The sequence below is a fragment of the Schistocerca piceifrons genome, chromosome 3, assembly GCF_021461385.2.
Source record: "Schistocerca piceifrons isolate TAMUIC-IGC-003096 chromosome 3, iqSchPice1.1, whole genome shotgun sequence".
NCBI lineage: Eukaryota > Metazoa > Arthropoda > Insecta > Orthoptera > Acrididae > Schistocerca > Schistocerca piceifrons.
This window is the reverse complement of record NC_060140.1, coordinates 487,827,669-487,853,160: the sequence shown is the minus strand read 5'-3', so window position 1 is coordinate 487,853,160 and position 25,492 is coordinate 487,827,669. Positions and strand designations below refer to the sequence as shown.

The window sequence follows — 25,492 nt, the reverse complement described above, 5'->3', positions numbered from 1 at the left end:
GCTGTCACTGACTTAGATTCTTTCCACACTGATTCTATTCCCAGGCATATTTATGCTTACTACAGCAGAAAAGGATATCTTACCATAGCAAAATTGCTAGTGTCATTAAAAGAAAGTGAACTTTTCAGGGGTGGGAAATTGTCACAAAAAATTGTGCTGAAAAGTATGGGTTTCCATTACAAAATGCCAGACAGACACAAAGTCCTGTTAGAAAAGTCGCATATTGTAACAGCTCGAAGCATATTCTTGCACAAAATTGTGGGCGAGGACATTCATTCCATAATATGGCTAGATGAAATGTGGTTTAACGCTGGGGAAGCTGTTAGTAAGTGCTGGATGGATGACACTCCAAGGAGCACGTATTTGTGGTCATCAGTTGATGGGAACAGGAGCAAGATTAATTGTGGTCCATGCAGGTTCTTCCAGCGGTTTTGTTCCTGATGAACTTTTAGTTTTTCGGTCCAAAACGACAGGTGATTACCATGAAGATATGGGGACTACACATAATTTGTTGAGTGCTTCAGGAACCTTTTAAAACAGTTTTCTGCCCCTACAACAATTGTAAGAGACAATGCTCCATATCACTCAGTGATACTGAGTAAGGCACTACCCACAAATGACCGCAAAGAAGTTGTGGTGCAGTAGTTACAGGCACAAAATACTGCTGTACTTATGACCACGATGAAACTTCGGCTATGTTTGCTTCATAAAGAAAATATATTACGATGCCTACATATTTAGTAGATGAAATCGCCATGGAGCTGCATCATACTGTAATAAGCTGCCACCATACAACTGCCATTTTGGTCCCAATGAGTAAGTATGGACTGGTGTGAAGACATACATAAGGAACAGTAATAAGTCCTTTACAATAACAGACCTCGAAAGCTGCTGTGTGAAGCTCTTGTGACTGTAGATGCAGCCTCGCGGAGGAAAAAGGTCAAGCATATTGAAAACTTTATTTGAGCAGCACAGACAGTGGAAGGTATCATTAGTGACTATGATCAACTTATGATTTGTCTTGGTGATAACAACAATCAAAAAATGGGACTTAACATCTGAGGTCATCAGTCCCCTAGAACTTAGAACTACTTAAACCTAACTCATCTGAGGTCATCAGTCCCCTAGAACTTAGAACTTATTAAACCTAACTAACCTAAAGACATCACACACATCCATGCCCGAGGCAGGATTCGAACCTGTGACCATAGCGGTCGCCAGATTCCAGACTGAAGCGCCTAGAACCGCTCAGCCACAACGGCCAGTATAACAACAATCAAGATGGTTTTTTCATTAATTCCAACAAGAGTGATGATGGGGAGCTGTATGGAATTACCTACAGTGAGAAGTTACTATCTCAGTTATTATTTATTTTCTAAACTATGTACCACATTGTTTTTAAGATACCAGTCATCATCAAATGCTTATTTTGTGTCTTTCTTTGCTCCTTATCAAAAGCGTGTGCTTTGTTGTCCTGATTTCAGTAGTATTATGCAGCTGTTTATTTGATGTCATTGTGGCAGCAACTGAAAAACAAATTTTATTGCTCAGTAGCTTATATTTACAAAGTGGAAAGGAACTCCTTGCAGTCTGCTATGTGTAAAGAGGCCTCTGTTGCAAAGTCGCTGTTGCAGTATAGGCAACCTAACTTGACATAACGCGAACTGTCAAGTGCACTGTTTTGCTGGCGCAGATATAGTCAGCTATGGTCTTCCTTAAGGAACCATTTGCTTAAAATGATTTAGAAAAAGCGTGGATGTGGTTTGTAGGCAGTCTCCCACATCCCACTAGGTGTATAGCGAGCTAGCTCTCGTGTTCCACCTCGCAAACATTTAGAACACTTTCTCACATTTTCACACAGAAATTACTCTATACAAAGACAGATTGAGTACACTGCTTCAGCCCGGAGGGGGAGGGGTGAATAGGAGACTGATCAGATTAGCTGTCTGGTCTCCAAAAAGTGTGGATGTGGTTTGTAGGCAGTCTCCCACATCCCACTCGCAATCAGAATATTATCAGGGTGTCCTGATTCAGGCTTCCGGTAGTTTTCTGCTTCCTAAATCCCTCCAAGTTGATAACAGGATGTTCTTTTTTCAACAAGGTAACATCAGCTTCCTTCTGCCCAACATGATGTGCTTCACTTTATTCACTGCTTCGCAGCCCATTCCATCTGGATTCTTTGTGCCAGTTCCAACTTATCTGTATTGCACAGGTGGAACTCTTATCTACAACATACCCTTCCTTCCCATAACCACCCTTGTAGATAACTTTGTTAGTCCCTGCTTCCCACCTGCCTATCTTTTTTCCTACTTCCACTCCAATACTCCACATGTTGTCTATCTCACCAAAGCACGTACAAATCCTTTCCCCTTCTACTACTCTCTTCTCATTTCTCCCTCCCGCCTCCTCTCTCAGCACAGCCTCCTGACATTGCATCTAATACTCTTATCTACATCTACATATATACTCCGCTAGCCACCAAATAGTGTGTGGCGGAGGGCACTGTTCGCGCCAAAGTCATATCCCCTCCCCCTCCCCCTCACTGTTCTACTCACGAATAGCGCGAGGGAAAAATGACTGTTTGAACACCTCAGTACGAGCCCTAATTTCCCTTACCTTTCAATGGTGATCATTGTGTGATATGAAAGTTGGTGGTATGCTCTACATCCTCGGCAAAGATCGGATTTTGGAATTTAGTGAGCAGCCGCTTCCATTTAGCGCGTCGTCTATCTGCAAGAGTGTCCCACTTCAAACTTTCTACGAGATTTGTAATAATCATGTGATGGCTAAATGTACCAGTCATGAATCTTGCTACTCTTCTTTGGACCTTCTCAATCTCTTGAATCAGACCCAACTGGTAAGGGTCCCATACAGACGAACAATACTCTAAGACTGGATGAACTAAAGTATTGTAAGCGATTTCCTTTGTTGAAGGACTGCATCGCTTCAGGATTCTATCAATAAACCGCAATCTGGAGTTTGCCTTACCTGTTACTTGTGTAATCTGATCGTTCCATTTGAGATCATTTTGAATAGTCACACCCAGATACCTGACGGATATTACCGGTTCCAAAGAATGGGCATTTATTTTGTACTCGTACATTAATGGGGATTTTCGCTTTGTTATACACAGTAGGTTACACTTACTAATATTGAGAGATAACTGCCAGTCATTACACCATGCATTTATTTTCTGCAAATCCTCATTGATTTTTTCACAACTTTAGTGTGATACTACTTTCCTGTAGACTGCAGCATCACTGGCGAACAGTCTAATACCGCTGTCAATACTATCAACCAGATCGTTTATGTAAACCATAAAAAACAGCAGACCTATTGCACTGCCCTGGGGCATACCTGATGTTATGCTTGTTTTCTGTTGAAGTCTCCCCATTCAGGACGACCTACTGCTCTATGTCTGTTGGAAAACTTTCTATCCAACTGCATATGCCATCAATCAAATAGACCCTAAGCATGCACTTTTTGGAGCAAGCGACAGTGCGGAGCTGAGTTGAATGTCTTTCAAAAGTTGAGGACTATGGCATCCAGCTGGGAGCCAATATCTGGAGCCTGTTGTATATCATGCACGAAGAGGGCCAGTTGTGTCTCGCATGACCGCTGTTTCCTAAAACCATTCTGGTTTCTGCAGATGAGCTTCTCGGATTCTAGAAAGGTCATCATATCTGAAGACAAAATATGTTCCATAATTCTACAATGAGTCGATGTCAGTGACACTGGTCGATAATTATGTGCATCCAATTTTCTACCCTTTTAATAGATTGCTATGACCTGGGCCTTCTTCCAGTTCCATGGAACTTTCCACTGTTCCAATGATCTCTGATAGATGATGGATAAGCATTGTGCTATATTTGTAGCTTAGTTAGCATAAAATCTTGCAGGGATACCGTCTGGGCCAAATTCCTTCCTGGCATCTAAGGATCTTAACTGTTTTACAATCCCAAGTACACTAAACACAGTGTCAGCCTTCCTTGTGTTTGTTTGATAATTGTCCCCATCAAGTCCCTGCACCCTCCACCAGGCGGCATTGGCATCTTCCCCCACGCATATTCTGCTATCCCCCCCCCCCTCGCATCATTCTGGCTCCTTACTCACCCCCCCCCCCCCCCCCCCCCACACACACACACACACACACACACACACACCATCCATCCCTGATTGCTGCTCCATCAGACACAGTCGGCGTCTAGCACCCTGAAATAGTGGCATCCTTGTGTAAGTTGTGATCGTGTGAATGTTGGTGTATTCTGCTGCAGAAGGAGGACTTTGTTGCAAAGCTATAATATTTTAGCATTCGTTCCACTGTGCCTATCAGTGACTCAAACCCTCCTCTACATGGTGAGTAGCAATCTGTCCTTTCCATATTGTTGTTATTCAACACAAAACTGTTATTTAAGCCCAATAAGTTAGAATATTTCATGCAGATGTAATATTAAGTACAGTGTTTTAAACAGAAAAAGTATGCTAACATTAATGTCACACACCAAGACTAAACTGTTATTGTTACATTTGGTAGGACTGCTTGTAAACCAGTCTTAATCCTCATTTTGAAGTGGCCACTTAATTTCATTATGGTCAGTGTGGGTAGAAGTTGTTGATGTTTGTTAAATCAACTCTGAGTAATATGCAATTCTGTTGTTGCATTTTTGGTAAAATTATTGTCTGCTTAAAACTAATACTGGTAAGTAAGTGTATCAATTAATAGAAACCAAATTTGCAAACAAGGAGCCCTGAAGCAAAGCAGCAATAAGGAAAAAGTTACCATTGTTACTGTGCTGTGTCGAGTCGCCTCTACGCTATGGAGTAACAATCTAGGGAAACACTCTAGTGGCGCTTTAAATTCAAAATAAGGGCCCTAGAATAATAAAAGGAAATAAAATAAGGCCTTCACAACACTTCACATACTTCTGCTGCTTTGTGTTTATGTAAGAGAAATCATTTTATTTTTTGTAATAAATGTGACAGATAGTGACAAACATTTACAGAGGAATTGTGATGTCCATTACCATAACACCAAACCCAGAAAAGTCATGTGTACAGCCCATACAAATACCACCTGTTATAAGGGTCCAACCCACATATGACTGAAACTTTTCAATAAACTCACTGTGAAAATAAAAGCTATTCAGGATGTAGAGTCCAGTAAACAGTTCTTACAGCCAGATTTACAGTGTCCTTGTTTCTACTCAGTGATTGAATACATGGTTCTATAAATTACAATGTACAATATAACAAATTTATTTACATTGTATGTGTACGAGCTAAGTTTATATCATTCATTTAGTTCTGGTAGTTTATGTTATATACTATTTTATATGTGCTTAAAAATTAATATGCACGTCTTCTCCAATATTTGTAATACACCATATTTTCATAGATTAAAGGGACCAATAAATAAAATCCTGACTAGAAAATCTCCTGATGCATGGTCAGCCAGTGTCTTATGTCCAGGACAAACAGTTTCATAAAGAAAGCACAACATGATGATGACCCTTGCAATACACTAGTAATATGGCACAGTCATGTAGAATCTGGACTTGTATTTGGGAGGAGCTAACAAGTATCAATTATTAGAAAAGACAGTTACTTAAAGTATTGTTCCATTTTGTCTTCAAACTTAATTTCACCCCATATGCTGATGAAACACAAAATGAATTTCGAAACTGTGACTTTGTCTTTGTTCTCCATCAAATGTTGTGTCAGCGTTAGATCTTTTTTTTTTTTTTTCAATACATTGCTCAAGTTGAAAGTACGTAAAATATTTTGTTCAAATCAAGGACACACATTTCTTCATCAAGTAAATTACTTTTATTTACCAGAAAAAAAATGGATGATAGTTTTGAGTTAACTCCTGTCATTTCAGAAGAAAATCAAATAAGATGAGAATCAATGTGAAATATCAGTCACTTATTCCCACTATCAATTAGTTTCTAAAAGTACTGTAGATTTTCAGTATATCAGTTGGCATGTAGAAGGTATAAATTCATTTTACTAGAAATAACATTCTGCTCCTAAAGAAAATTATGACATACCTGTTGCCTATAATTGCACACATTTTGTTTGAGCACACCATGCTTCACAAATTATTGTATCTGTCTTGACATAAACATCAATACACCCAATACGGGATGAAGAACAAGATGATTGTTGCCTTATTTGACTAAACTGCAAGAACATGTGTGATTTGATCTTGCAAAATTGTACAAGGAAGAAATGACTTTCTTCACAGAACACTTTTCACAAATATATTTTGGAAACAAAATTTAGAAGTTGCTTGTATTTACTGTACCCACATTATATGCAAAATCTTTTTTATGGAGCCTTTTAAATAACCACGAAGAAGTTCTTCCATCATTATCACTAAGCAGTAACATCATATTACTATCATGATGCATTGTGAAGGCAGTCACATACTAAGTTTAGTGGATACTCCTGTAATTCACTTCTAGCCTTAAGCCAAAGTTACTGAAAAGACCAACAGTCTTGACCCTCATTCAGGTATTTGTATGACACTACAGGAGAAATATAAGTTACCGACAGGAGACACCACACTGTGCTCATGATTCATAATTTTAGTATGGTAGAATCCTTTGGCTATGATGGCCAGAACAGAATCATACGAATAATGTGAGACATTCCAGCAGACTGTTAGGTAACTGAAGTATAATGCTCATTTCTTGCTTCGACAAGGAAAGCTGTGCATTATTCCTCTCTGCATAGCCCTGTTACTGATGAATGATGTAGTAATTATCATACAAATATTTTTATGTTGCCCAACCAACATGATCTCCTCCTGTTAATTTCTCTTTTTGGTTACCATTCCTTGTATGGTGCCTGTGTATGAAAAGCAAAAAGGGAAAAAAGACAACTTACATGGCACCACACTTTAAAATTGTTTGATAAGAGTCCACTGATACCAATTCTGACTGTGCAAGATATGTTTACATAAAAATTATGCCATTTACATTAGATTTGGCAAATTTCTTCTGAGATGTGTTGATGGAACACTACAATACTCATTTACTAACTTCCGCCCTATCAATGAGTTCTTCTAATTGCATTTTATTTCAGCACTTACAAGTAGATATGCAACTTTTTCAGATTTTTAACTAATTGTTTGCCATTCACAGTGTACTTATGCACTTAAAAAGGAGAAAATCTGGGAAGTTATTCATGCACTTCGTTACACTGCATGATAGAACGAAAAATTGCAAACCTCCCCTCTTTCCAGTTGTGACTTTGAATCAGATATTTGGTTTGTGTGCATGACCTGATAAATAACATACTGATTTGGTTCAAGTAGAATGTTCAGTTAGTCACATGTTCCATGGATCATTTTGCAGATAGGTCGAAATAATGTGGAACAAGCCATTTTACATTCATATCACAAACTGATTTGTACATATGATTACATCCTGAACATTTATAAGCTTTTTCATCACTACTGATTACAAAATGATATCAATGTTATAGTTTCTGAGTGACCGTATGTGTTACACATATAATAAGATAGAAAGAGGATAAATAATGCCTGTTGTGCCATGAAGTAGATTTGAAATTTTTGGAAACATGTGGCATGGGATTGTCTCATTGACAGGCAGTACTGTTACCGTCAACCACATGAAAGTATTTATCTCTATATAATGGCTAGTAAGTACTCTGCCCAAATCTCATAGAGTTTGTACCACTTGACACATTGTATTAAAATATTGTGCCTTGAGACTATATTCAAACATTTATTGTACTTGTTTCTTTTCCGCTAGTAACAGGCAAACTTTTGTTGTTGCAGATGCACGAAAGATGGCTGCCACCACAAATTTGCATCAGCTGAAGCACTTGCTATTCATTTAGAATGTCACATGCCAGAAAGCCGTGTGACTGGAAGCCAGCAACAGTTTCGTTGCACAGAATGTAAAATGATGTTCAACCGCTGGAGAGGATGTGCCATGCATTTGTGGGTTGCACACAGTCAAGATGCTGGGCTGCTTGTGTGCCCTGTTTGTAAGAAGTATCGTACTGCAGTAATTACACGGATGGTTGCACATATGCAGACTCATGGCGAAGTTCGGTCTTTTCATTGTCCAGACTGTGGCAAAGGTTTCAAGCAAGCAGCCCAGTTACGCAACCATCGGGTCATACATATGAATCGCAAGACTGATGATCTTCCTCGTTGGTTGGTTACTTTCAGTGTTTTAATGTAGTTTACTGTTCCGCTATATTATCATACTGTGCAGTTTTGATGGCTAAATAGCAGAATACTATTACAGAAGACAAAATTAGTTCCATGTTCTATGTGATCTTTTTAAATTCTGCCTAATATAATTTTACTATGCTAACATCTTATACAAAATATTTTTGTAGCACTTATTTTTTAACACTTAACAAAGATAATTTTAAATAAATGATAATGCATAATGGACAGATATATTCCAAACTGATTGATGGAAGTAGTATTGGGAAAATGAGTAGATGACATAAAGGTGCATTTCAATGTTTGATAAGTTTTCATCTGAAAGACTGGAGAGAAACTTATTGACTTCAGGATGTGGAATTTAAACTTTTTTGAACTCTCTGTAGGGTTATGGAAGAAGCTAAATTGTATTCAGTTCACTTGTATTTCGTGGAATTAAAATGCTATTCTTTCTCTTGGAAATTGATTTTATGAAGGAAATAGGAATCACAAGTGTCAGGGCCAGTGAAGTAGGATTTGTGGACAGTGATCGTACAGGAAGCCATACAAAAATTGTTCGAAAAGCTTGTTGTCCTTCACAGACACCCAGCTGTCTTTGAAGCATTTAAACTATTCATGTGTTCTTCATTGGTAAATGCTTTTCTTTATCATCTATACTTACTTCCCTCAGCAATACCACCTTGCCAACAACTTTCTCTCTCCCCCTACAAAAGAACAAAAATACTTTTGCTATTTTAGTTCTGTTTGTTATTGGTATGACAGCCTGTATCTCCCATTCCATAGTTTTTGTGTGCCTGTGCCACACATTATATTTTTTTCATCAGGGTGTTTACTTAATCCTTTTTCAGTCATTGTATATTATTCTATGAAGATTTTTACTCTAGTCACTTAAATTTGTTTCTTAGTTTTTTCTGTACTGCACTTAATTTATTAAATTATTTTATCTGCTCCCATTCTTCTGGACAAATTTTTTGTTTCATGAATTTTGTAGAACACCAGTAGAGAATGGACTTACTAGTATTTTCCTCAGTTTTGCATATTTTTTTTAAAAAAAAGGCTAATAATTTAAGCACATGTTGGCTGTTAGCACTCATCTTGGGATCTTCAACCAACATTTGTTTCATGGCTGGCTTTGTCAAAGATTCACCCTCAGATGCTGGTGGCACACTGGAGTTGAGTTCCTGGACATCTCATCAGTGTTCAAGGGCTTTTCCCTGGTTGTTACTGTTGTAGTTTTCTCCTTGTTGCCTGCAATAACCATTCTTTGTAGCAGCAGACTCCAGGTTTTGTTTTTCTTGAGTCTTTCCTCTTTCTTGTTGAGACAATGGTAATGCTTGTGAAGTTAGATGGCTTCCTAGAACAAATGGGCATAACAGCTCCTCTCCACATCAAGTAATTCTTGGTACCATTTGTGTGCCGTATTTGAGGCTCTTCACTCTAAATTATTAATAATGTTTATTTACTGATTGTAGTGTAATAAGTCTCACTGTTTTAGCATTTTACTTCATTTACAGATAAGTTGATTTTGATCAGGGTTTTCTTGGTTTTAAGGTATGCAACCAAACAATGTGACATATGTCTCAAAACATATGCCGATTCAAAATGCTTAAAGAAACATATACAGGCTGTCCACAGCAAGCTGCGGCCTTATGTTTGTCATGTGAGTACATTCATAAATAAACCTCAAATTTAGAATTTAATATCAATGCTGCAAATACATTAGCTTTCAGAGTGCCAATACTTTACACTACATGAAGGGCTGTTTGTATTAGTATCTTGTTTGACCTGTCATTACTCTAGAAAGGTGAACAAATACCACTTTTATTTTTAGGTCATGAGAACTCATCTTCGAAAAGAGCCATTTTAAAATCCCTGTAGAGATGTACTGATTTAGGCATTTTGCATATTCTTTGAATTATTTTAGATAAGCTGAAACAACTTTCTAATCAGTTGTAAGGTGCCACTCCATATTATTTGTTGATTTACACATAATTATTATTCACTGTATTTTGGCTCATTGGAAAATTAGGCATTGGACATTCATAAGTGGCTAGTTTTGAAGGACGAACTTGCTCTCAAGGTAAATATGCCTATAACTGAAGTTCTGGCTGTGAGCATATGATGCAAGCCTACCTATTCTCCTGCAGTTCTATTACTAAGTCCCCTCCAAAATATAATAATAATAATAATAATAATAATGAAGGGTTTGCAATATGTTTTATACAACACGGTTAGTTTATTTTACTTTAATTTCAAGTGTTATGTCCCTACTTGTTCTGATCACACTCACATTACAGTTGCATTCACTCATTTATCATGAGCTTATATGAATTTGTCATTGCTGATTCCTTACAGTTTAACTAATGTATATAACGATGCCCCTGATATGAAATTAATCGTATGCTTCAAAATTATTACTTTAACCATGATCGCACATACATAACACATTGTACTTGCATGATGGTCCTCATGTGACTAACTCACTCTTCACACCAAACGATCTCCAGGTGCCAACCTCTCCCTTCTAGAACTATGGGGCATCTGCATCAGCAATGCTGCTGCACTGTGGCAAAGAAGTTTAAGGATAGATTTGATTCATCAAGTACATGATCGACATCTGTACCCTTACACAGTGGATGGCAATTTACAGCAATATAGAGCTAAAATCAAGCGTAAAATTGTTAAATAGATATACTTAGGGGCAGACATCACAAATCACATGTAATACTCTTCAATACATTCATGTGAATGTACATTCAAGTAATTGTACCATCCTGATTATAATGCAGACATTAGTAGAGCTTATTTCGCTGTCCACTGCCAGTTTTTTGGCCAGTCTTGCCTTAAGAAAGTAGCTCAGATTCTGTAAGTTTTACCAGTACACACTGTTTCTTCCTCTTTTACAAATGCCACCACATAAATTTAATTTCATTTTTTAGCTATTTACAATCAAAAATGTGGTCCACAATTGTTGAAATCTGCTTTCGGCCAAGGTTCCAGTATCCCTAGATCATGTTATACAACTGACATTGCAGTTGTTTCGGAAGGTCATAGAGAGCACCTCTTCACATCATTGTTCATTCTTAACTCATGCTGTGTCTTAAATGACATCTGTGTTTTGAGAACATTAAAATTTTTGAATGTTCCTCAACTGAATTTAACCCTGACAGAAATATATTAAAGCTCGGATAGATTACTGCACACCACATAGAGGAGTCATTGAGTTGCAGAGAGAGACAATGAAAAAAAATGCTATAAATATTTCACCTTTCAGACAAGATTCTTCTTCAGTAGTAGAAAACTTCCACACAATCAGACAAGAACAGTTCACCCATATATGGCCACTAGAGTTGTTGATGCATGACTGTGTGTGTTTTCTACTTCTGAAGAACAACCTTGTCTGAAAGCTGACATATTTATAGCATTCTTTTCATTGTGCCTATCTGGAACTCTGTGCCTCCTCTATGTGGTGATTTGCAATTTATCCATTCCATGTTGTTGTTATTCTGCCCTGGAGTTTCCATTGTTTGATACATTAAAATCCTAAACTTGAAGAAACAAAGCCTACTAGTACCAGCTATGTTTGTTCAGTGGCAGTATGTTAAACACACTAGAATCATTAAGGTGTGATATGACACGAAATCTGCTTTTTTTCATGGGACTGGTTTCAAGCTAAAAGTCATATCATTTGTAATTAATAGTTTGGGGTCAATAATCATAAAAATAGAAGCATGTTTGGCCATCCTGAAAGTCCGCACTTTGTCAGTGTTTCCCACATGATTGTGTTCATCAGCAGAGGCTGTAGTTCAAATATTGATTGCTAGATGGCATGAAAACACTGAAGAAGCATGGATATGCATCATGGCCAGATGCTGTGTGTCAAACTTGCTTAGCATTACCTCATGATTGTGAAAAAACTGACATTATTTTATATGGAATATGATGCAAATGACTATAAAGATCATTCTACCAGACCTTTAGTCCTAAATTACTTACTTTCTGGCAACCAGTCCACCTGCCAAACTGCAGTCCTGACATTGTGTGTTCAGCTGTATTTACATTCTGCCAGAACTTCCCTTGCCATATTTATACTTGACATTTGTACTGAAATCTCAGTTAAAAGTGCATTCAGTACATAGTTCCAACACTATTTTATTTTAAAGTACAACATTTTGTCATAGAATCAGAAGTGGAAGGTGGACATCAAGTCACTTCAGGATTAAGCATTGTCATTATTACACTCTTGAGAGTGTGGAACATCAAATGGAAGGGCAGCTTATGAGGATAACTGATGACCAATAGTCAAGGTTCAGATAATGCTGTATTTTCAAAGTAGTCTGGAAAGCACAGTATAAGTTCACATCAGAACAGCACCTCTTTTTTTTTTGTACTTACCAAATTTTATGATGAAAGACATGAAGGAATAACATAATATGCTATCTTCCACATTATTTCCCCTTTACCCAGCATCATTTTGTGTTTGGGCATTTATGGTACTTCTCCTCTTTCCCCCATCTTTCCACCATTCTTCTTCTGTAACTCTTTTGTTCCAGCCCAGATTCCTCCTTTTTTAAATGGTCTTTATCAAGTCATCCATTTCTCTCTGAGTCTCTCTCTTGCTCTCAAATTCGTTTATTTTGGTTTTCTTTCATCTTCAATTCTCTTTACATGTCTAAACTACTTTAACCTACTCTTCTCTTTTCTGTCATTCAACCTTTCTACTCCAATTTCCCCCTAATGGCTTCATTTCTTGCTCAGCCTCTCCTCATTTTCCCTGACAACTTCTTAGGAATTTCATTTCACTGGTTTGGATTCTACTCCTTGCTTTTTTTTTTTTATCGCTGTCCCAGTCTCGAAAACATATGTCAATATGGGTGTAAAGTACATCACTTACATGAAATGCTTACACTTCATTGGCATTCGCCAGACTAAACCCATCACACATTGGTTGAATGCATTGCTCCGTTGTACCCATTTGCTTATTTCTGCCTTAATCATTGCATTCTCCATTATCATGCATCCTAGATATTTAAAGTTGTCCACAGTTTCAATGTTCTATATTTCAGTATTAATTTGTCCGTTGTCTTCTTCATCTTCTCTGGTTACTAACATGATCTTACTTTTCTCGACAGTGCATTTCATGCCATTTTTTAATATGTCTGTATTCCCAACAAAGCATAAGGAAGTTACAAAGAACAAGCTCCCTTTCTCCTGCCAGTACACTGTCAAAGTGGGAGGGAGTAGTCCCAGTAGACAGTAGAAATGGGTAATGTACTCTCAGATAGGCAAGAAGCTGACTGGTAAAGTATGATGCAAAGATGCAAGTAACTGGCTTAGAAAGAGGAAAATCACTCTCTGTAAGTTACAGAGCTCCAAAACTGATCGTATAAATGAGAAAATTATTCCATAAAAAGTCCTCAAAGATAACTCTTAGGAAAGCTTTTAACCTCATTGTAAATAATCATGTTGCTTACTGAAAAAAATTATGCATATACATTTGGCCAATTTTTCCCCTTCTCAAAAACAGTGTTACAAAAAATCACTTTAGTGAAGTGCATGTTACTTCAAAGGGTGTGCGCGCACGCGTGCGCTCGCACACACACACACACACACACACACACACACACACTCACACTCTCTCTCTCTCTCTCTCTCTCTCTCTCTCTCTCTCTCTCTCTCTTTTTCTCTGTTTAACATAGTAAATATTGAGGAATGGATTGGATGTGTGTTTTTAATGGTTATCAATATAACGGTGAATGTAGTGGGTTTCATTACATTGCGTTATATGAATGTGTGTGCCTATTTCTATTTATTTTGTACAGTGAATTGTGTTCATGGTTAATTTCTGGATTCCATATAAATTAAACAACTTACCCAAAATTTACCTCCCTCACAAAAATAGATTATAGCATGAAGGAAAACTTGCAGGGATGCAAAACAAATTAGGGAATATAGTAATAGAAGCAAGTAGCTAAAATTAATAATATGCCATCTACTATTTCTTGGACAAAAGATTGAGCTGTGTATTATAGACACTTACTATTTTATGAAGCATTTGAAATTTGTGTGCATTCAATCTAAAGTTCACGATATACATGCTACTGGCTACTCCTCTACCCAGAACAGCCTAAAATGAAACCTTCTTTTAAATTAGTTAGTTATATATCAGTCAAAAACCATTTTACAACAAGGAGAAACCGGCTGGCTATCTCTTATGCCATCATTTAGATGGGTCACTGAAAGAGGGCTCCATTCAGTTCCATTTATACTCAGCCTCTCATTTACTTCTAAGATACTGGAAATATTTCACTGTTTGGACTCATGATGAGACTGAACTGCTACAGCATCTGAACTCATTTTCATATAAATACTCACCAGACCCTTTTTTGAATCTTGTGCTACTTTTCTCACTTCAGCGTGTCAGTTCCACCAACAAATAATAGTAATTGCATATTGTCGGATGCTACCCTCTTCCTTTCCCTACTACTTTGACATTTATGACATGTGTATAAGTTCAGAAGCTGGTTACAACATAAATAAGGATCAGACTTCTACCACTAGGAATTACTGAACCAATTTCAGTTCAGAGCAGGCATTCTGAGCCCTAGACGTAACAGCTTTTAGGTGGATACAAGACAGTGTACCTCTTTTTGCTGGGTAATAGTCCAGTCTGAAAACTATTCTCCTACGGGGCTATAATTTTCTGTTTACATTTGTCATCAAAAGTAGCTTTTTTCATTATTCAAACATACTGGTCAGTTTGCCATAAATATATTGTTAGTCGTGAGTGAGGTGACAATCAGTCTTGTCAGCCATGATGATTTTTCCAGGAAAAAATTGCCACATTTTGCATTTCAATTAAGTCACAGCTGGTGTCCATGCATTATTTTTGTTGGGGAGGCAAGAATGTTCAGTGCAGACTTTGCACATACGTTTCTCTTTTTCAGAACATTCTGGAGAATATCTCAAACCTTGACTTAGAGATATTGCTCCATTGTGATATCTGACACAACAGTGTTGATACATTGTCGCAGTATGTCCACTGCTGTATACTGCTTATTCACTACTGAATGGTCAAGTGCACTTTTGCTATTTACAGTTGTTAGTCCAAGCTGCCATTAGAACTATCCCTTTCCTTCCATTTCAATCAGTTTCCCGGACAATTTCTGGTGAGCAACATTTTTTTAAGCACTTGAGATTCCTACCACTGTATAGATCCTTCTGCTTGTGTTTGCATGAGATTTATTTTAAATTATCTGTCATCCCTGTGCTAAGGAGTTGTGACCACCACAGTAAGGATGCCTCAGTGTGACAGAGGTTAAGTAGAAGTGGCTACTTTTGCAAAGTTTGTATGCCACTCTTCTCCTATCTCCCCACCACCAACCCACAAGCAGTGTCTGTAACAGTAAAAATGCATCAAGAAACCATGTTTGATCCTTCTGCCCCCTTATCACCAAATTGATTAAGATGATCTCACTAATCTTTTCAAATAGCTGATTCACCCATTCCTTGTGTGTGTGTGTGTGTGTGTGTGTGTGTGTGTGTGTGTGTGCGCGCGCGCGCGCGCGCGCGCGCTCACGCGCAGGGGGGCAGGGAGATTTATGTCATGTTATGAAGGATTCCACTACCTCCTGTTCCTCAGGTCAAGTTGCTGAAAGTTTCATGTTATGAGACATCTCACACCTCATGGAAATGGGACAGCATTTGCACTTCAGCACTGGTCTAGGGCTGTTTTCCACCATCACCTGCAATATGTTTTCCAAAACTGCTGATTTGGGAGTGCTTGGCAATTTGCAGTGCAGTAATCAGTTCCCAATCTGGGTACACCTATCAAACAGAGCAGTGTCTGTAAAAATCCATCAACGTGAGTGCTCAGCAAGATGTTGTACAGCCAGCTAACTGAATGTAGAAACAGCATCCAGGAATGGGTTAATAGCATTATTTGTATGGATTCACCTTCCTGGGAATGCATCTGTATCAAATTGTTCAGGACAGATAAGAAGGCAGTCTCTTTCATGTTAGTTTGAGGAATGTTACTCTGCTACTAGAGGCAGGTGCACAAGAACGCCTGTGAAGGTTTAAATACAGTTTGATTTCTAAGTACGTCACAATTATTTGGATCAAGAAGGCACAATTTTGATATGTCATTAAAGAGTGCAAGTATAGATCATGGCAACAGTTTGCAAGTTTAATCAATTGTTCCATCAAACCAGAACAGATATGAGAGGCCATGAAGAGGATTTTAGAGATGGTGCCCGATTTATGCTGTGGTGAGGAACAACATTCTTCAGACCAGCAAAGGAGACATAGCAAAAGACTTCAATGAACACTACTGCCTGTCAGAAACCAGCCTTCTATCATCAGTGAGTGAGTGATCACTGAGAGGAGCAGTTGGAATTCCAGTTCTGTAAATGACAAAATGTACAACTTTCCTTCCTCTGTATGGGAACTGGACTCAGCATTGTCTGTAGCAAGCGACATATCTAATGCAGTTAATTATAAAATGCACTGCAGCATTTTGTGATCACTTTTTAACTTCAAAAGCAAGACAGCTTCCCCAACTCATGGGAAAAGTCACTTTAATTCCCCTTCTGTAACCTGGGATGGACTATATATGTTTGAGTACGCATTATAGCATTGCTTGCACCAGTTGTGTGGGAGCAGACCATGGTGCAAAATATCAAAGGACACCTTGTCTGGATCTGAGACAGTTTCTTAGTCTCCATCGGTGCAGCTTTGAAGATCTTATTCTGCCTTAGATATTCTGATGTTGTAGATGGTGGCTGTTATGTGCACTTGGCTGTGCATATATTACCTAATTGGTATTTTCTTTTACCTTGAAAAAGTATACAATGCTACTTCAAGACATAATCTCCTTAATCAGATACAGGGCTTCAAGGGACTTCTCACTGTTATTATATAGCCCTCCCTCCCTCCTAGTTATTTTAGGGTTAGAGCTGGTAATGTCCAAAATCATTTGCCCCTCAAGGTAATAGTTGAAATGGGACCCTTTTAAAAATCACTGTAAATAGTATAAACAACAATAAGCATTCTTTTTCAGTGCTCCGTATTTGTAGATTTATATCCTAATTCTCTATTCTTCTTCCAGTATTCCTGCATCAACATGGTAGTTGTCACTAATAGTTAAGAGGTTGGAGAAGTAGGTGGAAAACACTGGCTTTAAATTTTCAGCTGAAAAATCTGTGTGCTGCTTTTAAACATTCACACTGTGTTTTTAATCTTCCAAAATTCAGAATGAGGCATACAGTTTTAAACTTTAAAGAATCAACAAGGTTTCCAAGTCTCAATTTCAGTGATAAACGTGCCTGGTTGCAACACTTGAGGGATCTGATAGCTTTCACTCGATTATCTCAACATTTAAAAGGGTGTTTGTTGTAAGGTGACGGAAGCAGGCAGCACATCTGCTCCAGTTCTGTAGAACTGTTGTATGGTCTTGGCTTCATTGTGGTTCCACAGTGAATAGGTCTGCTTGGTCATCCTCCCTGAAAACCATTGGTGCAATCCACTATGATGGAGTCAGAATGAAATTTTCATTCTGTAGTGGAGTGTGTGCTGATATGAAACTTCCTGGCAGATTAAAACTATGTGCCAGACTGAGACTTGAACTCGGGACTTTCCTTTCGCAGCTAAGTTCTCTACCAACTGAGCTGTCCATGCATGACTCATGACCCATCCTCACAGCTGTACGTCCACCAATACCTCGTCTCCTTCCTTCCAAACTTCACAGAAGCTCGCCTGTGAATGTTGCAAGGCTAGCACTCCCAGAAGAAAGAATATTATGGAAATGTGGCTTAGCCACAGCCTGGGTTTTTTTACAGAATGAAATTCTCACTCTGCAGTGGAGTGTGCACTGATGTGAGGCTTTCTGGTGAATTAAATCTGTGTGCCACTGCAGAGTGAAAATTTCATTCAGGAAACTCCCCCAGAGTGTAGCTAAACCATATGTCTGCAATATCCTTTCTTCAAGGAGTGCTAGTCATGCCAGGTTTGTGGGGCAGTGATGTTTGAAAGGTAGGAGACGAGGTACTGGCAGAAGTCAGACTGTGAGGACAGGTCGTGAGTCATGCTTCGATAGCTGAGTCAGTAGAGCACTTGCCCCAAGACCAAGGTCCCAAGTTTGAATCTCGGTCCAGCACACAGTTTTAATCTGTCAAGAAGTGTCATGAGGGAGTCAGCTTAGACACTGAGTTATTGAAGACTAGTCTCTATGCTGAGGTCTGGGTCCATCACTTTCCATAAGGTAGCACCTCCTTAAGGTATGAAGAGAGTATAAAATTTATCAGTTCCCATCACAAAGTGATATTGCCTATGCATCCATGCAGTGCCAGCTTAATAAACATTAGTGAACAATGTGGCCCTTTGGGATCCTGCCTAACAGATACATTTTGGAAGTTTCAAACTCCTAATTTAATGGCTTGTGCCAAGACTGGAACAAATCACCACCTTTGCTTGTTACGAGGCCCAGTGTTATTTCAGATTCTACAACTTTTGAAAAGGAAAGCATTCTGAATGTAGTTTTTCTCAAGTGTCTTTTTTAAGTTTCTTATGCAAGCACTGCAATTTTATCACATTGTATACAGTCAGATCTAAGCAGTGGGACATTATTGGCTACACTGTCATTTCTTGTGACCATGACCTCAGGATCTGCCTACCAGACAAATTAACAGTTTACACTGCATAACTGTATGTGATCCTTAAGACATTGGAGCAAGTGAAGCATAAAAAAGGGATGAATTTTCTCATCTATTCTCCAAGCAATTCGTCAAGAGTATTCAGCACAGAATGTGACCCAGAACACTTCTTCCACTTGCTACAAAATTAAGGTGAGGAAATAGCAGCAGTTGAATGTCAGAGCACATCAGTATTCTTAATAACAAGAAATCTGAAATGACATTCAGTGATGTACTGGTGACACGCTATAGAAAATGATGTCCAGTCTCTGTAAGACATTGTCTTTTAGCTGAAAGGAAAGTTATGCCCTGCTAGGTTAATTTGTGGCCTGAATTTACTGTCTATAAGCTCTACCCAGTGAAACCAACCATTCCGCCATACCATTCGTCCATTTGGTCACAGAGATTCAGTCTCTCTCCAAAGGAGGGAAAATTCCTCCATCCATGGCTTTTTACTCCATCATGAGGATTCAGATCTTTGTGGTGTCTATGATGTACATATAGCATATTTTAATGAAGTGCAGTGTGTCAAGAAGGCTGTAGAGAGTTTAATGGAGGACGTGCCATTTATTTTAGCTAACAACACAAGTGTGCTAAGCATTTAAAATTTTGTGAATTTGTTGGAATCCACCCTCGACTATTAGGTTGGAGAAGTTTGTTTCCTTGCAGAGTTTCATTGTGTGTGTGTTTGTTTAGTTTTTGTTAGTGGAAAAGCTTAACCTCTCATGGTTGATGATTGCAGACATCTGTCGTGTGAAACTTCTTGATATTCTTCTTAGACTCGATGTAACCTACAATGGACTGTCATCAAACGGGTTCCGCTTTTTCCATGCATTTGATATATTATCTAACAGAAACTCATCACATGCAGTAGCCTTTTCTCTGTTGAGTATGTGGAGTTATCTCTCATTTCTACACTCGTATATTCTACATCAGACATTTTCATATTCATGCAATGGCTGTAAACAGTAACTGTGTTGTGGGGCTTCGGTAAAGCAAAGTGCTCACCCAGGACTGGCCACAACACAGTTGTACTTGCTTTATGTAAAGGTGTGTGTGTTTTCCTTTCCAGAGAAGGAATTGGTCAAAATCATTGTGTGTAACAGTCGTATTGTTTTGCCTGTTTACAACGCGACATGTCATCTTTATGTTAGTTGCTGTCTATCCATTTCATAATATTGTTGGAACTCCTCCATCAAAACTTGTGTGTTTAATTGATTTTTCTATATCACTCAGTTCACACTTAATACTGTTAAAAACCTGTCATTATAAAAATGGTATTCCACTCTGAAGTACTTTATTGGATATCGTTGAACAGAAAGATTTAAATATATTAGTAATTAAAAATTCTTGCTACACACACCTCAAACGTTTTCTGTTATTACTGTATTATTTTCACATGTTTATTATGGAGAGGTGAATCATGGATCAAAGGGACCAATAAAACTAGCATGAGTTACCAGTGCTTTGCTAGAAACACTTTTATTGCCAGACAAATAACTATATCTTACTGATTGAATAGTTTTCGCAATCTCTGTATTGAAACTGAAACCTTTATTGGTGCAGGTCTTGCCTTTGTCAGTATGTGTAATGCATTTTGTTATATTTAGAAAGAGACCGTTGAATTTGGTTCTAACTGTTTCATTATATCTCTTCATTCTCACTAACCTTCTCAGAAAAGCGAATTTTGTTCATACGAGGGAATCCCAAAAGTAAGGTCTCCTACTTTTTTTTTATAAGTACATAGAACTGTTTATTTCTACAGTGGTTTACATCAGTTTACACCTTGAACATTTAGCTATTTTTTGACATAAGCACCTTTTCTGTCGATGCATTTTTGTAGACGCTGTGGCAGTTTTTGTATGCCCATGGCATACCAGCTTACTGCCACGCTGTTCAGAAAGTTATGAACCTCTTCTTTCACCTCGTTGTCGGAGCTGAATCGCTTTCCGGCCAAATGGTCTTTTAACCTAGGGAACAGGTGACAGTCGCTGGGTGCCAGGTCAGGACTATAGGGTGGGTAGGTGATTATGTTCCACTGAAACTGTTGCAGGAGAGAAACAGTTTGCCGAGCGATGTGTGGGTGAGCATTGTCATGGAGAATGTGTACGCCCTTGTTCAGCATTCCTCTTCTCTGGTTCTGAATTGCCCATTTGAGTTTTTTCAGAGTCTCACAGGACCTGTCAGTGTTAATTGTGGTCCCAGAGATTCACCTTCGACGACAAAGTGAAAGAAGAGGTTCATAACTTTCTGAACAGCATGGCGGCGAGCTGGTATGACATGGGCATACAAAAACTGCCACAGCGTCTACAAAAATGCATTGACAGAAATGGTGATTATGTCAAAAAATAGTTGAATGTTCATGCTGTAAACTGATGTAAACCATTGTAGAAATAAACAAGTCTATGTACTTGTAAAAAAATAGGAGATTTTACTTTTGGGATTACCATCGTATGATTTTATCTGTATTTTTTTCTGTGTTCAATACTAGGAAGAGATTCAACTTTGTTTACACTTCATTATATGAATGTAGTTCTAGATATGTAGTTTGGTATCTTGACTGTAGTGGACTTTCATAATTAAACAGGGGTTCTCCCATCCTCTTCTATGCCATCTTGTGTTAACTCATCTTTCCTAATACTGCTATTAGCTTGATATAGTTGTGGAAGTTGAATCCAAACTATTATAGAAATAATTTAAAGAAGAGCTAAACACCTTGTGCGTAAGGTATCTGCATGTAAATTCTTCCTTTAAAATGTGTTCAGATGTTGCCTGAGAGCAGTCATTTATGGTTGTTTTCTTCCTTTATAATATACCGTTTTTCTGTCTCTGCTTCTGACAAATGGTTTATTGGAACTGCGTGGTCAAAGAAAAGTGTGTGCCAGACTGGAACTCAAAACCTAAACCTTTGAGTTTAGCAGAAAATACTCCTGCTACTGATCTACCCTGGCACAACTCACAACCTGCCCTCACTGCCTTACTTCTGCCAGTACCTCCATGTCAGGGCTTTGACTCGAAACTTTGCCTTTTTGCAGCAAGGTAAGTTTCCAGGTTCAAGTCCCATTCTGGCAGAAAGTTTCAAAACAGAGATTTCTGAAAACAATTTACTGATTTTTTCCAACTCATTAAATACTTTTCCAACTAAGAACTGTCCAAGTGTTGTGGAAATGTCCTTAAAGTGAAGCTTTCTTTTCTTTTCCCTGTTTGTGCCTGTCATTCCATGTAGCTAGCATTCATCCATTCAGGCTATCATTTGTCGTGTTCTGTAGATTCCCTACAGGAGTGTGGAAAAAGTCAAGTTGTTGTTGTTGTGGTCTTCAGTCCTGAGACTGGTTTGATGCAGCTCTCCATGCTACTCTATCCTATGCAAGCTGCTTCATCTCCCAGTACATACTGCAGCCTACATCCTTCTGAATCTGCTTAGTGTATTCATCTCTTGGTCTCCCTCTATGATTTTTACCCTCCACGCTGCCCTCCAATACTAAATTGGTGATCCCTTGATGCCTCAGAACATGTCCTACCAACCAATTCCTTCTTCTAGTCAAGTTGTGCCACAAATTTCTCTTCTCTCCATTTCTATTCAATACCTCCTCATCAGTTATGTGATCTACCCATCTAATCTTCAGCATTCATCTGTAGCACCACATTTCGAAAGCTTCTATTCTCTTCTTGTCCAAACTATTTTTCGTCCATGTTTCACTTTCATACATGGCTACACTCCTTACAAATACTTTCAGAAACGACTTCCTGACATTTAAATCTATACTCTTCTTGCCATTGCCAGTCTACATTTTGTATCCTCTCTACTTCAACCATTATCAGTTATTTTGCTCCCCAAATAGCAAAACTCATTTACTACTTTAAGTGTCTCATTTCCTAATCCAATACCCGTAGCATCACCCGATTAAATTGCACTACATTCCATGGTATAAGAATAAAGTTTCTTGCAGTTTTAGCTGTATATAAGATGTTTAGGCATCTTGCTACTTCAGATTAAAATTCGAGCATTTGGCATTTTCACAAGCTTCACAACAACTGAGGGCATTTCATGTGAACTGAGGCGTACATTAACAAAAACCAGGCATCTCCCACAAATTTGACCTTTACACTATATTAACAATAAACAATAGAATGTCACTATAGTACATAACACTGTGTGAGTTTAGTACTGGATGAATGACATGGAAAGCAATGTATGTGTTGGAATCATCATCCTGTCATGTATTCATAGAGTCTGATATTTGTACATAATTAGATTTTATTTATTTGGTGACATTTGAGTAGGACACTAATTATTAGTAATATTTAAATCTACAGGTTCCATTTTGTAAGAAAATTTATATTACTTTATTTTTTACTTATTTTGTTATTAGAAATTAATTCAGATTTATTATTTTGTTATTATTTTATATAATCACCCATCAAGTTGATACAGTATTGCAATTGTATGTAGAAACACCTGCTAGGTAGGTTGTGGTTCTTGGCATGGTAGCTGTCTTGACTAAAGACTTTCAGAACAAAACTAAAAAATAAATAAATAAAAAATTATGAATTTGCCACATTACAACTCTGCACTTTACTATGCACCAAAGTTATTGCATCTTTTTGAAAAACAGTTACTTTTGTAAACCACCTTGTAAAAAGTTATCCAGCATATGAGGTAAAGAACACACCACAAACTAGTAGATTGAATAATTCTAATTTACTGAAATTAAGCTAGCTGGTCAGATGTTTGGTGTTCAATAACTTATTGTGCTGTCATTGCTCTTTTGGCTAGTTCAAGCCATAAAAATAACATGGGTGGAAAAGTCAGTTATACTGAATTACGCTTCACAGCTGTTGTTCGCAGATCGTATTCCTCAGTCAGTCTTTTCTTTTTTAGGTTTGCGGTCATGCTTCAGCTCGCAGAGCTATGCTGCAGATGCACCTCCGTCAGCATACTGGTGAGAAACCTCATGCCTGCCCTATGTGTGCATATCGGACAGGTGACCACAACTCTTTGCGTCGTCACATAATGCGTCATACTGGCCAGAGACCATATCGATGTCCACATTGCCCATACACAGCAATACAGAGTAGTTCATATAAAAATCATTTAAGCTCAAAACATCCTGGACAGAGTGGTGTGTTTTCCTGCATTCACTGCCCCTTCAAAACTGTAAATCGAGAAGGATTTGTTTTACATGTAAACGATCACAAGAATGGTCTTTTACCTGTTGCAATGAATGGTGACAGTGAAGAGAATGCAAAAAGTAATAATGCATCACTTGCTTCTTAGCAGGACAGGTACTTGAGTGATATTTTAAACTTGACCTTTTGTTTTAGCTGGAGTGATGATTTGAATGAAATTTAGTGATATATTTATGTTTCATACAGCACTAAAGATAAAAGCTCTGTAAAACGGAAAACACATTAGGGAAGAAAGAATGTAAATTCTGCAGTATTGGTGCAAATCAAAGGAAAATATAAAACTGTGATTGTATAGTAGGTAAAACTCAGGCTGTGCAACTTCAATCTACTATCATTTTCTTTCTTATAAAAATTTATTGAAATAAGTACACAGTATTGACTTGTGATGACTTAACTATTTGTTATCACATGTAAATACTTGTGTGTGTGAAGGACCTTGATCTGCAACACTGACAGAAATTATATATCAAGTCATAAATTGCTGATCTTTTATTAGGCATGTTTGAAGGGTACTGCTGGGCACATACAGAAAATTTGTCTGGATGAACATGTCTTTAAAATGCCATTAGTTGAGGAGTTATATTAAGTCTTCTTTTACTGAAATCAGCACTCAATAGACATAATTGTAAAAGTCTCAGATTCTTTTGTAAGTGTTCATTTTTGTCTTTTCTGGAATTCCTAGTAACTCTGGTTTAAAATTTTACTGGTATTAATATACCTTTGCAATAATTTAATCCTGTGTATTGTGTCTTATAAAGAATCAGTTGTCAACGTTTGGAGATAATTAAAGAAAGATTGGAGACATTTCTTATGGCATTTATTTAACAAATGTATCATTGTGCATTACCAACATCTAACATAAAAAAGAAAACATGACAGCAACATTGATGTGAAGAAAAATGTATGAGCACTTTATCTTTTACAAATTTGTTGTGATCATTTATTTATTCCAAATCCAAGCATCTGAAGTTACATGTTGATAAACAGTAATTCTTCACACTCTTTATCACTTACATTGACATGTTAGTGTAAGACTTAACACAGTCTGTAATGCTCATATGAAACTTTTGTGTCTGTTTTCTGGTAAGTAAACAAGTTACTGTTTTGTGTATTAAGCTGCAACAGTCACTTAATAATATATATAGTGCAAATGAGTCAGGATAACAACAGAATGTAAACAGCTCACATTTATGGCTACTGTAAAAATGTGCCTAATAATTATTATAAAGATAAATACCAGTAATTGTACAAGAACAATGCTTGTATGGAAGTTGTTGAATATGAGGTTCTTGGTGTATCAGTCTGTTGGCAACAAGAGATGGTACCTTAAAGAAAAGTGTGCGTGGCTGTTGTCAGTTTACCTGTTTTTCTAAACAGTCTGTGTGACGTTTGAGGTGAATCA

General features: G+C 37.8%; 1 protein-coding gene across 2 annotated transcripts in view; it reads left to right on the top strand.

The window, feature by feature from the left end:
* The window catches only part of LOC124787970 (zinc finger protein 26-like), a 146,998-nt gene extending 122,104 nt beyond the window's left edge, over positions 1-24,894 (top strand). For both annotated transcript variants that reach the window (XM_047254977.1, XM_047254976.1), the window contains 3 exons: positions 7,808-8,191; positions 9,761-9,869; positions 23,783-24,894. In XM_047254977.1, coding sequence (XP_047110933.1) covers positions 7,808-8,191; positions 9,761-9,869; positions 23,783-24,178 — 889 coding nt within the window. In that variant the 3' untranslated portion in view covers positions 24,179-24,894. The remainder of the gene's footprint in view (positions 1-7,807; positions 8,192-9,760; positions 9,870-23,782) is intronic.
* The last annotated feature ends 598 nt before the right edge of the window (positions 24,895-25,492 follow it).